Raw genomic sequence first — 13,031 nt, 5'->3', positions numbered from 1 at the left:
GAAGCCTGGGCTAGATGAATCTTTGGGATGATCTAAGGTTTGCTCAAGCAAAGAGCCAAAGGCAGGTTTCTGGGTTCATGATCTACATAGGAACAGTTCAAACTTATGACATGTGATCAACACAGTGTATACTCTACAAAAAGGTAGAATAACATTCTTCTTGTCAACATTAATTTGGCCTGTGGAGAGAGATGTTATTCGTATCATGCCTGTTATTATCATATGGGAAATTCATACGTAATGAAGGCAGTGAAATATTTTCAGTGATCCCCGTCTTTTATGGAATCAATTTAAAGTACCACAGCGAGAGGACAGGAGGGAAAGGGGGGCAATGAGAAAACTGTCTCAGAAGATGGTGTCAGCTATTCACAATAACTGCTGCCACATTTATATCCATGATTTTATTCTACATGTCAGTTTCTTAGTCTCTCTTCCTGATCTTAATAATCTGTCATTCAAGATTTACTCAGGTTTCTTCATCTTTATTAGTCTCCTAGGATACCTACAATTAACAAAACAAAATTTTGTGGAGCTATTATTTATATTTGCTCTCCATTTAAAAATTTGAACATTTTACACTGAAGAGCCAAAGAAACTGGTACACACGCCTAATATCATATAGGGGCCCCAAGAGCACGCAGAAGTGCTGCTGCACGATGTGGCATGGACTCGACTAATGTCTGGAGTAGCACTGCAGGGAACTGACACCATAAATCCTGCAGGGCTGTCCATAAATCCATAAGAGTATGAGGCGGTGGAAATCTCTTCTGAACAGCATGTTGCAAGGCATCCCATATATGCTCAATAATGTTCATGTTTGGAGAGTTTTGTGGCCAGTGGAAGTGTTTAAACTCAGAAGAGTGTTCCTGGAGCCACTCCATAGCAATTCTGAGTGTGTTGGGGTGTTACATTGTCCTGCTGGAATTGGCCAAGTCCGCCGGAATGCACAACGGACACGAATGGATGCAGGTGATCAGACAGGATGCTTCCGTACATGTCACCTGTCAGAGTCATGTCTGATGTATCAGGGGTCTCGTATCACTCCAACTGCACATGCCCCACAAATTACAGAGCCTCCATCAGCTTGAACAGTCCCCTGTTGCCACGCAGGGTCCATGGAGTCTTGAGGTTGTCTCCATACCTGCACACATCCATCTGCTCAATAGAATTTGCTATGAAACTTGTCCGACCAGGCAACACGTTTACAGTCATCAACAGCCCAATGTCGATGCTGACAGGCTCAGGTGAGGTGCAAAGCTTTGTGTTGTGCAGTCATAGAGGATATACGAGTGGGCATTCGGCTGCTGAAGCCCGTATTGCTGATGTTTCGTTGATTGGTTTGCATGCTGACAGTTGTTGATGGCCCAGCATTGAAGTCTGCAGCAATCTTCGGAAGGGTTGCACTTCTGTCACATTGAGCAACTCTAATCAGTTGTCGTTGGTCCCATTCTTGCAGGATTTTTTTCCGGCTGCAGCGATGTCAGAATTTGATGTTTTACCCAATTCCTGATATTCACGGTACACTCGTGAAATAGTTGTACGGGAAAATCCTCACTTCATCGCTACCTCAGAGATGGTGTGTGCCATTGCTCGTGCACCGATTATAATGCCATGTCCAAACTCACTTAAATCTTGATAACCTGCCATTGTAGCAGCAGTAACATATCTAACAACTGCACCAGACACTTGTCTTATATAGGTGTTGCCAACGGCAGTGCCATAGTCTGCCTGTTTACATATCTCTATATGTGAATATGCATGCCTATACCAATTTCCTTGGTGATCCAGTGTAGTTATAGTAACAGCTTAATTTACTACGTACAAATCATGCCTGTTACTAATTGTGTAATGTATTTCATAAAAGTGATACAAAGATTAACAAAATATGAAAGTATATCAACATACCCAATGTCCAGCGACCCATGTAGTAAATCTGTACACTAAGCACCAAGCATGTAATCAGATGTAAACATGTGAATCCAATCCAGAAATACACTCCGCCTTTTAGCACACCAGCCATGCCAATCAAGATGACACAAGCCAAAACGCCAAATGTTGAATAAGCACTAGCATTTATGTCTGGGTGGCGTGTCTGGTATATCTTTAGCATGCAAAGCATTGCAATCACGTACATAAAACTTGTATCTGTGAACATAAAACAAAAATTACATAGTTATTTAGTTCGAATAATGTAATCAACTTTAGACTCTACATCTACATCTATACTCCACAAACCACCATGAAGTGCATGGCAGAGTATATGTCCCAGTTATCTGTGTTTCTTTCTGTTCCATTTCCGTATGGAGTGTGGGAAGAATGATTGTCTGAGTGCTTCTGTGTATGCTGTAATTATTATAATCTTGCCCTGATGATCCCTAAGTCAGCAATGTACGTGGGGATGTAGTACATTTACAGATTCATCATCTAAAGCTGGTTCTTGAGACTTTGTTAGTAGACTTCCTCATGACAATTTACATCTATCTTGAAGAGTTTTCCAATTCAATTTCTTTAGCATTTCTGAACACTCTACCGTGGATGAAACAAACTTTGCACCATTCATGCTGCCCTCCTCTGCATACATTCAAAACCTCCTGTTCGTTCTATTTGGTACGAGATCCATTTGAGCAATATTCTAAGACGGGTCACGTAAGTGATTTGTAAGCAACCTCCTTTGTAGATTGATTGCCCTTTCCAAGTCTCCTACCAATAAACCAAAGTCTACCACCTACTTTATACACCATTTTATATCCCTACAAAGTGTTACGCCTGGCTATTAGTATGAGTTGGCCGTTTCCAACTGTGACTCACTGATATTGTAATTATAGGATACTACTTTTTTTCTTTTTGTGAAATGCACAGTTTTACATTTTTGAACATTTAAAGCAAACTGCCAATCTTCGCACCACTTTGAAATCATATCAAGGTCTGACTGAATATTTATGCAGCTTCTGTCAGGCAGTACTTCATTATAGATAACTGCACCATCTGCAAAAAGTCTGAAGTTATTATTAATATTGTCTGCAAGATCATTAATCTACAACATGAACAGCAAGGGTCCCAACACACTTCCCTGGGGCACACCCACAGTTATGTCTACATCTGACGATGACGCTCCATCCGAGATAACATGCTGAGTCCTCCCTACCAAAAATTCCTCAGCCTACTCACAAGTTTCACTTAATACCCCATATGACCAAACTTTTGAAAGTAAACATAGGTGTGGTATTGAGTCAAATGCTTTTCGGAAATCAAGATATACTGCATCTACTTGACTGCCTTGATCCAAAGCTTTCAGTATGTCATGTGAGAAAAGCAAGAACTGAGTTTCACACGATCAATGTTTTCGGAATACGTGCTGGTTGGTCTGGAGGTGGTTATGTTGTTCAAGATAGCTCATTATGTTTCAGTTCTTTCTCAACACCACTGACACTAATACTGATTTCACTCATCTTTTCAGTGGTATGAGGATTAAATTGGGACAGTTCTCCTGGGTTTTCCTTTGTAAAGGAACATTTCAGGATGGAGTTAAGCATTTCAGCTTTTGCTTTGCTACCCTGAATTTCAGTTCCTGTCTGATTTGCTAGGATATGGATACTAACTTTGGTGCCACTAACAGCCTATACATATGACCAGAATTTCTTTGAGTTTTGTGAAGTATCATTTGACAATATTCTGCTGCGATAGTCACTCAAGGCTTTACGCATTTCTCTTTTGACAGCAAAACACATTTTATTCAGTATCTCTCTATCTATAGTCCTATGGTTTGATTTACACCAATTACACAGTAATCTCTGTTTCTGCAACTAACAAATTATCATATCAAACACGACTGCTATTAAGATATGGTCTAATACCATCATTTCAGAATGAAAGCTAGTTACTTGCTTGTTTCATGGACCATATTTGACAGATTTTACTATAATGTAGTATATGTCAAATTATTTACAAATTTAATACACTTTATCAGTGAAAATATAATTACAGGTCTCTGAGACCTCAGCATGAGAGAGATCAAACTGTAGTGAGAATGAGGGTAGACTAGACGCACCTCACATTTAAAGTTTGTGAGGTGTGGTTGCCCCAAAAGATATATTAAAAAAATACACCTCAATAATGGATTACAGATGTAGTGGAATAGACATCCCACAGCCGTGAACAGAGCACTGAGACCCCAAGCACTGGCAGCTGCTGGTCGACGCCCTTGCCAATTCAGTGACTTAACAGAAGCAGCCACTTCTATTTCATCAAACTTAGGTGTGTCAGTAACCTGGGACAAAAGCTTCTTCAGTTCAACACATTGCCACACAACAGGGCACGGCACCTGCCATAAGTAAGTCATCACCATGAGTTCTACTGACATAGCTTTGCAGTTCACACTGTAACTATGCTGCCACCACCACTGCCGGATTGCGATCCACTAACTGGACACCTAGCGCCCAGGACTTGGTGGTCAACACTCTGCTGCTGGGATACATCACCCACCCACAGCTGCTCTTCAGCCTTCAATCCGTAGTTAGACTCTTGGCACTGCTAAGACATGATGCAAGTTACAAAACGCCGCTGGCTATCTCGTATTTGGATTGGGACTACTACATTCCTTGGCCGCCTCTGTAGATTAAGTTCTGAGTGTGCCTGCCACATGAGTTCAGGGCACCATCTTCCTGGTAGAACGTGTACACTGCACACTGCAACTACCTTGGGAATATTAACAATCAACACCAAACCACATCGGAGATGAAGGCACACCCGAATGATTGTTCAGATTCAGTGGATTAGTAAAGAACTGTTAACTGTTCACCACTTGCTTCTCTACATTTGTCCGCAACGTCACTCCCTTCTTCCAAGCCATGAAAAGAACCCGAGATGCCTCAGGCGTGGGTCAAGTTTCTCCTGGCAACCAAGAAGATGGATCCCACCACCCAGTAGTTGGTTGGTTGGTTGGTTGGTTTGTAGGATTAAAGGGACCAGACTGCTACGGTCATTGGTCCCTTTTTCCAAAAAACTAAAACCACCCACAGAGAATAAAAAATGAACAACAGAAAAGATGGCAGACGACACAGGACAAGAAATACTCAGACAGAGATCAGACAAAACAAATTAAAATCACACAGAGTGTGACGGTGATTGGCCGACAATAGAGAAAAAAAAAGAAAAGCCAACCACCGAGAACAGATTAAAAACTCAGTTTAAAATCGTAGGCCAAAGGCCAGAATCAACACAAAAAAACACTCAGATTAAATGATAAAAACATCCTGCCTGAATAAAACGCAAAACTAAGTCCACCATGGCAGAGTCATCTGTTGAAAGAGCATAGAGCGTGTTAGGCAGCGCAAACGTCTGTCTGAGCACACTTAAAAGTGGACAGTCCAACAAAATGTGGACCACCATCAAAGCCGACCCGCATCAACATAGAGGCGGGTCCTCATGCCGCAGTGTAAAGCTGTGTGTCAAGCGGGTGTGGCCAATGCGGAGCCAGCAAAGGACTACTGAGTCCCTGCGAGTGGCTCGCAGGGATGACCGCCACACAGTCATCATCTCCTTGATGGCACGGAGTTTGTTAGGGGTGGTCAGACCAAGCCATTCAGCGTCCCATAGCGCGAAAACTTTGTGGCGTAAGACTGCTTGCAAATCAGTCTCCGGGAGGCCAATGTCCAGGGTTGGTTCACTGGTGGCCTGTTTGGCCAGGTGGTCAACATGTTCATTGCCCGGGATACTGACATGACCGGGGGTCCACACAAAGACCACAGAGCGGCCGCAACAGGCATGAGTATGCAGGGACTCCTGGATAGCCATCACCAGACGAGAACGAGGGAAACACTGGGCGATAGCTCATAAACCACTCAGGGAATTGCTACAGATAACGAAGGACTCACCTGAGTAGGATTGGATATACTCTAGGGAACGAAAGATGGCGACCAGCTCAGCAGTAAAAACGCTGCAGCCAGCCGGCAAGGATCGTTGTTCGTAGTGGTCCCCTAGAGTTAGAGCATAACCGACCCGACCAGCAACCATCGAACCGTCAGTGTATACAACTCCAGAGCCCTAATACATGGCTAGGACAGAATAAAAGCAGCGGCGGAAGGCCTCCGGAGGGACTGAGTCCTTCGGGCCCTGTGCCAAGTCGACCTGAAGGCAAGGGTGAGGAACACACCATGGGGGTGTACGCAAAGGGGCCTGGAAAGGGGGTGGAACAGGGAAAACCCCAAGCCCCGAGAGAAGCTCTTTGACACGGACCGCGATCGTACAACCTGACTGGGGCCAACGTTCTGGCAGATGGACGACCGATTGCGGGAACAGAAGACGATAATTTGGATGCCTGGGCAAGCTAAAAACATGGGCAGCATAAGTGGCCAGTAAACGGTGGCGCTGTAACTGCAGTGGAGGGACACCTGCCTCCACAAGTATGCTGTCCACAGGGCTGGTCCGGAAGGCACCAGTGGCAAGTCGTATCCCGCTGTGTAGTATTGGTTCCAGCACCCGCAACGCAGATGGGGATGCTGAGCCATAAGCCAGACTCCCATAATCCAGACGGGACTGGATTAACGCCTGGTAGAGCCGTAAGAGGGTAGATCGGTCGGCGCCCCAGCTGGTGTGGCTCAAGCATCGCAGAGCATTGAGATGCCGCCAACACATCTGTTTAAGCTGCCGAATATGAGGCAGCCAAGTCAACCGGGCATCAAAAACCACACCCAAAAACCTACATGGCTCCACCACAGCAAGAAGTTCGCCGTCAAGATAAAGCCGCGGCTCCGGGTGAACAGTGCGTCGCCGGCAGAAATGCATAACGCAGGTCTTGGCTGCCGAAAACTGGAATCCATGCACTACAGCTGCAATGCCAATAGAGCTATAGTAAATGCAGAAGTTGTCAGCATACAAACTCACTGAGACAGACGTTCCCACCGCCGCAGCGAGCCCGTTAATTGCTATTAAAAACAGGCAGACACTTAAAACAGATCCCTGTGGCACCCCGTTCTCCTGAACTTGGGAGGAACTAAGAGAGACCGCGACTTGCACGCGGAAGGTACGATGCAACAGAAAATTGCGGATGAAAATCGGCAGCGGACCCCGAAGACCCCAATCATGAAGTGTAGAGAGGATGTGATGGTGCCACGTCGTATCGTACGCCTTCCGCATGTCAAAGAAGACAGCGACGAGGTGCTGATGGCGGGCAAAGGCCATACAGATGACGGACTCCAGGCTCAGCAGATTGTCGGCGGCAGAGCGGCCTTTTTGGAACCCACCCTGAGACGGAGCCAGGAGGCCCTGACACTCGAGTACCCAACTCAATTGCCGGCTCACAATCCGTTCAAGCAGCTTGCAAAGAACATTGGTGAGGCTAATGGGGCAGTAGCTGTCCACATCCAAAGGGTTCTTGCCAGGTTTCAAAACAGGGATGACAATGCTTGCCCACCATTGCGACGGAAATTCACCGTCACCCCAAATACGGTTGTAAAGGTCGAGGAGGCGTCGCTTGCAGTCCACTGAAAGGTGTTTCAGCATCTGACAGTTGATGCGATCTGGCCCAGGAGCGGTATCAGGGCAAGCGGCTAGGGCACTGTGAAATTCCCACTCACTGAATGGAACATTGTAGGTTTCAGTATGGTGGGCGCGAAAAGAAAGGCTCCAATGTTCCATCTGCTCTTTAATGGAGCGGAAGGCCAGTAATTCACAGAAGAGGAACTCAGAGCAAAATGCTCTGCCAAGCGGTTGGCAATGACGTCGGAGTCAGTACAAACTGCTCCATTCAGTGAGAGCGCAGAGACGCTGACAGGGGTCCGATAGCCACAGAGGCATCGAATCTTGGCCCAGACCTGCGATGGAGAGACATGGAGGCCAATGGTGGACACATACCGCTCCCAGCACTCCTGCTTGTGTTGGCGAATGATGTGATGGGCCCACGCACGGAGCCATTTAAAGGCGACTATGTTTTCTAAAGATGGATGCCGCTTGTGACGCTGGAGCGCCCACCGGCGATCTCTAATTGCCTCAGCAACCTCAGGCGACCACCAAGGCACAGTCCACCGCCGAGGGGACCCAGAAGAACGGGGAATGGCAGATTCTGTGGCAGTAACGATGCCGGTAGTGACAGAGTGCACCACCGCATCAATGACGTCATTAGAAAGAGGCTCAATAGCGGCAGTGGAGGAGAACAAATCCCAGTCAGCCTTATTCATAGCCCATCTGCAAGGGCGCCCCAGAAGAGTGACACTGTGGCAGTGACAGAAGGATTGGAAAGTGGTCACTGCCACACAGGTCGTCATGCACACTCCATTGGACAGACGGTAAGAGGCTAGGGCTGCAGATCGAAAGGTCAATGGCGGAGTACGTGCCACGCGCCACACTGAAATGTGTGAAGGCACCATCGTTTAAAAGGGAGAAGTCGAGCTGTGCCAATACATTCTCAACAATGGCACCTCGACCTGTTGCCAGTGACCAACCCCACAGAGGGTTATGGGCATTGAAGTCGCCCAGTAACAAGAAAGGTGGCGGCAATTGGGCTATCAGCGCAGCCAGGTCACGCTGTGGGACATCATCATCCGGTGGAAGATACAGGCTGCAGACAGTAACAGCCTGTGGCGTCCACAGCCGAACAGCGACAGCCTCTAAAGATGTTTGTAGAGGGACAGACTCGCTATGAAGGGAGTGAAGGACGTAGATGCATACGCCACCAGATACCCTTTCATAAGCTGCCCGGTTCTTATAATAACCCCGATAGCCACGGAGGGCGGGGGTTCGCACTGCTGGAAACCAAGTTTCCTGAAGAGCAATGCAGAAGAAAGGGTGAAGGCTGATTAGTTGTCAGAGCTCAGCTAGATGATGGAAGAAACTGCTGTAGTTCCACTGGAGGACGATATGGTCCATGGCTCAGAAAGGTGTGAAGGGACTAGGAAGGCAGTTTACGCCGCTTGTTCATTCGCTGCCACCGATTCAGTACCAGCACGAGTGACATCCACGGCGTCAGAGGGATCGGCGAGATCCAGGTATTCAGCAGACGCCAGAATCTCGACCTCGTCCTCAGACACTAAGCTTGTAGGAAGCGGTGGGAAGGGTGCCACCGCAATGTTGGGATTCTTGGGAACCTTTTTCTTTTTCTGCTTCTCTCGCTGTGCCTTCGGTGGTTCAGGCTGGGAGGGCTTCACTGGGTCAGTCTCAGGGACGGACGACGACCGTGAGGCCCTACGACCAGGGACCGGTGGTTGTTTGAGCCACTTGCGGGTGTCCACTTTTAAACTGGTCGGAACTTGCGAAGGGAGGTCCCCAAGGGACCCCTTCCTGGCGAGAGGAGCCGAAGAAGTCTTACGCTTCTCTGGCTGGGAAGGGGGAACTGATGGCCCCGATGGTTGGGGGGGTGTTGCTCCTGAAGTAGATGGAGCAGGAGCAACAGGGAATGAAGTGCCTCCCACCATCAAAGGGGCAGGTGTGGTCCTTTGACTCTCAGAGCTGACGGTGTGTGGTGCACCTGACGTAACTGTAGCAGGAGTGACAGTGGCGGCATAAGAAGACGTCATGCGCACAGGATGAAGCCTGTCAAATTTCCGTTTAGCCTGCGTGTAGGTCAGTCGGTACAGGGTCTTGATTTCCATTATTTTCCTTTCCTTCTGCAGAATCGGACAGTCCGGCGAGCAAGGGGGATGGTGCTCACCGCAGTTGACACAGATGGGAGGTGGGGCACAGGGAGCATCAGGATGGGACGGTCGACCACAATCACGACATATGAGGCTGGAAGCACAGTGTGAAGACATATGGCCAAACTTCCAACACTTGAAGCACCGCATCAGGGGAAGGATATATGGCTTGACATCACAACGGTACACCATCACCTTGACCTTCTCAGGTAATGTGTCACCTTCGAAGGCCAAGATGAAGACACTGGTGGCAACTTGATGATCCCTCGGACCCCGGTGGACGCGCCGGACGAAATGGACACCTCGTCGCTCTAAGTTGGCGTGCAGCTCGTCATCGAACTGTAAAAGGAGATCCCTGTGGAAAATAATTTTCTGGACCATATTTAAGCTTTTATTGGGCGTGATATTAACTGAAACATCCCCCAGCTGCTTACAAGCGAGCAAGGCCCGTGACTGCGCAGGGGATTCTGTTTTTATCAAGACTGCACCAGACCGCATTTTGGACAAGCCCTCCACCTCCCCGAACTTGTCCTCTAAATGTTCTACAAAGAACTGAGGCTTCACAGACACAAAGGATTCACCATCAGCTCTGGTACAGGCGAGATATCGGGGCGAATATGTTTCACTGGCACTCATAGACTTTTGTTCCTCCCACGGTGTGGCCAGGGAGGGGAACGTTTTGGGGTCATACACATTAGCTTTAAAATGAGCCCTCGAACGCTTAGAGACTGCTGGTGCCTGGCCACCAGCAAGAGATGATGTGCCACACTTCATTGCGTGTCATCCACCCTGGTGCCACCTACTCCGACCAAGGGACCTCCCCACGGGAGCCATCCAGCCACAGCAAGGGCCACCTGGCAGGATGGCCATTGCCGGGAGTCCTGATGCCCCAGGGAGATGGGCATCTACTCCTTGGCATACATGAGGAGTAAACGGCATAGGCATCAGTAGAGCGATCCCTGTGTTGTCAGGGGGCTACAACCAACAGGGTACATGGCGGCCCCACCACAACGGACTGGCTACCGTGCTGGATGTTAGGTGACATGTAGTCCATGATCGTCGTCAGTGCAGAAAGTGGCACTGTACATCGCTTGGCGGAAATGAAAGATGGACACAATGCACCAAGTAAGGCGCCCTTCCCCAGTTGGCTCACTTTTCAGAAGAATTTAGAAAGATGGAGGTCAAACCCAAGAGGGGACCATCACATAAGGCCAAAACTTTTGAGACTCCTTCTAGTCGCCTCTTACGACAGGCAGGAATACCGCGGGCCTATTCTTACCCCCGAACCCGCAGGGGGACCACCCAGTAGTGGTCATTCTCATCCCCCACCTGCTACACTGAGTTTAAATTATAAGGCCACATTTGAAACATTTTTTTCACAGATTTAAATAATGACAGGCAATGTCTTTGCAACTGTTCACATCAAGTCATGTTTCTCAAACCAGTTGTAGCTAATCTAAGGCTGCACCTTGAAATGCCAGTTAGCTCTGTGTAGCAGAGGATTAGGAGCTTGGTTTGTATGGAGTGCACCTCTTATAAGACTCCCGAAGGCTTTGTCTGTTCCGCCTAAGGATGCCCTACCAATCTACACATGATTTTCATGTGCTGCTGGTTACAACAAAAAGGAAAGAGTGGCTGAAACCTTGCTGTCAAATCCCTGTCACAGTACATCTCAATTATCATTTGATGCATCATTAATCAACATTTAATATCAATATTTTGATGGTGTTGAAGATAGTTTTTTGTTTTGTTTTTGGCATTGGCAATTCCATCCGCTCTAGGCAAGACATGCTACAGTTGTAAATTCTCACTAGAGTGCACTAGAATATGGGGTAACAGGTGTGGCACCCACTAATGAGAGTTTAAAAAATGATTAGAGGAAATAAACTTGTGAACCAGACCTGTTACATTTAGTTGCTAAGAATTCCCTTGCTTGTTGACAGATTTTGCAAGATAAAGTGTATTATTAACAAGTTTCTTTTTGTGAGTACTTTGTGCCCGAGTTATTGCAAGTTTTATTTTCTTATGAATAATTGCAGCATACAGCAAGTATGGAAACAGCACAATATGGATTCAGTGTGTAATGTATTAGGCAAAAATTTAGAAAATTGAGCTTAGGGTAAAATGGTGCACTCAAACCTGGTCTAAACATCAATCAAGAACAAAAGCAATGCTCAAATCCTGATTGGGTTATACACGTAATTTCGACAGAGCATTGTACGGTAGCATGTTCGTCTGTCAGTGTCACATTTCTTGTCACTTTTGCACAACAAATCGTACTAAAATGAGGCATTTAGCCAAGGTCATGAATGCAGTGTACCACTTGAACTGCACATTTTTGTAACATGCAAGTGTAAGTAAGAAAATCAACAAGTCTGGCATGTTAGTTTCCTAAGTACTTAAATAAACATAGGGATTGATCAATTTGCTTCTGCCAGTCAGTCACAGCACGGGACCCATGATGCCCCAGAGTATCACTGTTTCATGCATGTGTTTACTAAAATACACCACATTACAGATCTTTCCAAAATGTGTCATTTTTTAGTACAGTTTGATGTGATAAAAGTGTCAATAAATATTATGCTGGGAGCTAAATACGCAACCTTTAGATTTTATCTTGGAGTATCTTTTGTTGTTATTTAGCTGTTGATTATGAAAAGGAAAGGAGACACGGTCTAATTTTTTAGAGAGCCCTGGCACCACAGTTCGAATTGGTAAATGTTGCAGCCTTCACCAGTATGGAAACCATGAGTCATGTCTGGGGTAGACAAAGATCCTTGTCTCCCTCATACTCTTTAACACAGGGCTTCACAACATACGTGCTCGCGGAGCAAGCTGTGAGCAGTAAGGCGTGAGCACGGAGCAGCGCGAGCACGCTACCCCCACTACCGGACCAGAGCGGAGAGTGGGGAAAGTCACGTTTGGCACTCAACAGCTGCCACCAGTCAATGTAAATCTGTGGCCACCTGCAGGGATATCACTCATGAATTATTACTGCGACAAATGAAACAAATAAAGGAGAATGTACACATGCCACATAATTTTATTAGCTTAGTGTATGCCTCTACATTCGCATTAATTTGTGAACTGTTACACAATAAAAGGTGTCACTGAAGTGTGGGATTCTCGGCTATCTTGTACTTTTTGCCCTTTACAATTGCGTTTATGTTCGGAGTAATTGTTCTTGTGCATTTTAGGCGCAGCGTACAGTTTAAATTTCGATCAGACAATGCGTTTCTCAGGCGCGTCTTGTTACATTTCATTGTAGAGAACAGTTGTTCACAAACATACGTGGAACCAAACATTGATATTATTGTAGCCGCCAGTTTGTGCAAACGAGGAAGTCTATCCTGAGGTAAGTGTTTGTAGATTTCCAAAATGTTTTTCTTGTTCTGAAATTTGTCT

At 46.6% G+C, this 13,031-nt stretch overlaps 1 protein-coding gene across 1 annotated transcript in view; it reads right to left on the bottom strand.

The window, feature by feature from the left end:
* LOC126203031 (SID1 transmembrane family member 1-like) overlaps positions 1-13,031 on the bottom strand; it is a 160,205-nt gene that overhangs the window by 69,781 nt on the left and 77,393 nt on the right. Inside the window, exon 11 of the mRNA XM_049937269.1 lies at positions 1,906-2,145. Within this exon, the coding sequence (XP_049793226.1) occupies positions 1,906-2,145 (240 nt within the window). The remainder of the gene's footprint in view (positions 1-1,905; positions 2,146-13,031) is intronic.

This window comes from Schistocerca nitens, chromosome 9 (genome assembly GCF_023898315.1).
Source record: "Schistocerca nitens isolate TAMUIC-IGC-003100 chromosome 9, iqSchNite1.1, whole genome shotgun sequence".
Classification (NCBI taxonomy): Eukaryota; Metazoa; Arthropoda; class Insecta; order Orthoptera; family Acrididae; genus Schistocerca; species Schistocerca nitens.
Note: the sequence above shows the minus strand (reverse complement) of the source record. Positions and strands in the feature narration are given on the sequence as shown.